This window comes from Anser anser, assembly GCF_964211835.1.
Source record: "Anser anser genome assembly, chromosome: 29".
Lineage (NCBI taxonomy): Eukaryota > Metazoa > Chordata > Aves > Anseriformes > Anatidae > Anser > Anser anser.
Window position 1 is genome coordinate 1,862,026 of NC_139750.1, and position 2,766 is coordinate 1,864,791.

At 52.3% G+C, this 2,766-nt stretch overlaps 1 protein-coding gene across 1 annotated transcript; it reads right to left on the reverse strand.

Annotated features, from left to right (window-relative positions):
* Positions 1-569: 569 nt before the first annotated feature.
* Positions 570-1,696, reverse strand: LOC310887887 (olfactory receptor 14C36-like). Its single transcript, XM_083814064.1, has one exon. It carries the CDS (start codon positions 1,561-1,563, stop codon positions 868-870), a length of 696 nt encoding a protein of 231 aa, XP_083670190.1. The 5' UTR covers positions 1,564-1,696; the 3' UTR covers positions 570-867.
* Positions 1,697-2,766: the final 1,070 nt, after the last annotated feature.

Below are 2,766 nucleotides of genomic sequence, written 5' to 3' on the forward strand. Positions count from 1 at the left end.
GTTTTCCCTATGCCTGCTGTGTTTCCTGAAGCTGCAGAGATCATCTTTGCCTGTTCCCTCCCAGATTTAACACCTTATCTCTGGGTGGCTCCACCTGGGACATGCCCGTGCTCTATGGGCTGCACGCTCTACTGACTCCCTGGCACGCACTGTCCCTGCTGAACTGTTGACCTCTCCTGGAAGCTCCCGCTTCGCTCCAGACAGACGCCTGCCTGCCATCAGCCCTCTCGCATATTGTGGACAGAGGCAGGTGAATTCACCATCACTGTGGGTGCTGGACAAAACCAGGGAACAATCACAGGTGCACCCTGACAGAGCTGCTGTGCCTTCTCCTGCACACTGTCACGTGCTCCTGAAGCTCCACCACAGGTATACTAGGAAGCATATCAGGCAAGTGAGTCAATGCATTGTCCTTTCTTTTATTAAAATACACAGAAAGCCTGACCCACCATTTATACAAAGCCTTGGAGTCACATTAGACAGGTACATACAATGTAATAAGGTATGAACAATGACATTTCTTTGTGGGAAACACTATGAGAAGTAAGGCAAAGTAAAAAAAAAAACAAACAAACAAAAAAAAAACATTTCTGGGTCTTTATAAAGTTAACATTGAGAAGACAGGCAGTTTATTCCTTCTGAAAAACCTCCAGTCATCACTTTCCACACTACATCCTTGAGCTCCTTGTTCCTCATGCTGTAGATGAGAGGGTTCACTGCTGGAGGCATCACCGAGTACAGAACTGCCAACAAAAGATTAAGGGAGGAGGAGGACATAGAGGGGGGCTTCAGGTATGCAAAAAAGGCAGTGCTGATGAATAGGAAGACCACGGCCAGGTGAGGGAGGCATGTGGAAAAGGCTTTGTGCTATCCCTGCTCAGAGGCAATCCTCAGCACAGCCCTGAAGATCTGCACGTAAGAAAGCACAAGGAAAACAAAACACCCAGATGCTAAACAGACACTAGCCACAATAAGCCCAACTTCTCTGAGGTAGGCATCTGAGCAGGAGAGCTTGAGGATCTGGGGAATTTCACAGAAGAACTGGTCCAGGGCATTGCCTTGGCAGAGGGGGAGGGAAAAGGTATTGGCAGTGTGCAGCACAGCATAGAGAAAAGTACAGCCCCAGGCAGCTGCTGCCACGTTGACACAAGTTCTGCTGGTCATTATTGTCCTGTAGTGCAGGGGTTTGCAGATGGCAATGTAGCGGTCATAGGACATGATGGTGAGAAGAGAAAACTCTGCTGAGATGAAAAAGAAAAAGAGAAAGACTTGTGCAGCACATTCCAAGTAGGAGATGGCCCTGGTGTCCCACAGGGAATTGGCCATGGCTTTAGGGACAGTGGTGGTAATAGTGCCCAGGTCGAGGAGGGCGAGGTTGAGGAGGAAGAAGTACATGGGGGTGTGGAGGCGGTGGTCGCAGGCTACGGCTGTGAGGATGAGGCCGTTGCCCAGGAGGGCAGCCAGGTAGATGCCCAGGAAGAGCCCGAAGTGCAGGAGCTGCAGCTCGCGTGTGTCTCCGAATGTCAGGAGGAGGAACTCAGTGGGGAAGCTGCTGTTGGACATTTGCTGCCTCGGGGCATGCAGACCTGCTCTAGGAGAAGAAAAAAGTGAGAAGTTCGGCAGAATTTTCTGAGCAAAACCCAGTCCACCTTCAGAGATACTACTATTCCCTGTGTTGAATGAAGAATGAGTCACCTCATTCAACAACCCTCCCAAGTGAATGACAGTGTGCCTGACAGTGTAGAATGGAGTTTGGGCACATTGTTCACCAGCAGTGCAGTTCAGAACAGAAGCTTACACCCACCCGCACCCTAGACAAAGAGAGTAGGAGAACCACACACATGTGGAGAAATAAGAGAGAGTACCACAATGCTCCAACCAGCTGACAGAGGGAAAAGCAGACGGGCACGCAGTGAAGCCTTCACTCTACCAAGCTTGCATGCCACCTAGAGAAGTGACACTGCAGGGCAGGTACTCTTAACCTTCTCGTTGTGTATCACCTTGCAAGACTCAGGCTCCTCTCCTCTCCTGGAGGTCCAGCTGAGAAGGAAGTGGCTCATGCCCTAAAGCCCCTGAAGGCAGAGGCTGTGCTGGGTGTCAGAGGAGAGCAGGGGGTTGCTGCAGGCCTGGCAGGGAGTGCAGAATCCCCCCTTCCTTGGTCTTCCAGGCAGCAGCTTCCGTGTCCCCACATCTCCTCCCTGCCATTGCTGACAGACCCTGTCCCACCTGCTGTGAACTCAGCTCTGCCCTGCAGACACCTCCTGTCCCAGGACACTATTCTGGGACATATTCCTGTATTCAGTGTCTAAGGAGCGGCTCTGACCTGTCCTGAGAGCCCTTCAGGGCAGGAAAGTGAAAGAGAAGACTTAGGAGGAGGAGATTTATGGCAGATAATCCCTGCTCTGGAGCTTGTCATTCTCCTCTTCTCCAAAGAAACCATGAGAGTCCTCCAGAAAGATCTCAGAGGCTGTAGGATTTGCCAGTAAATCAGGAGATGGCACCAGGAACAACTGCTGTGTTGCCCTGCAGCCAGAGACTTACCCTGTTCAGGACTGGGAAGATTTCTCCTGCAGTGAGCTCTCAGCAGCCCCCCTCCACACTGCCTTTAACATCTCCCTCCCTTCTCTCAGCCGCCCTTGTCCCCTGCAGGCAGTGCCCCCAGCCCTGCTGCGCTGTGCAGAGGAGCTGCTCCTGGGCAGAGCTGTCTCTCTGCAGCACTGCCCGCTTGCCAGGAGCTCCCCTTGGGCCCAGGAGCCCAGCCCAGCT

Excerpts from the sequence above, each read along its gene's own strand:
- LOC310887887 (XM_083814064.1), bottom strand. The coding sequence starts at position 1,563 with ATGTCCAACAGCAGCTTCCCCACTGAGTTCCTCCTCCTGACATTCGGA.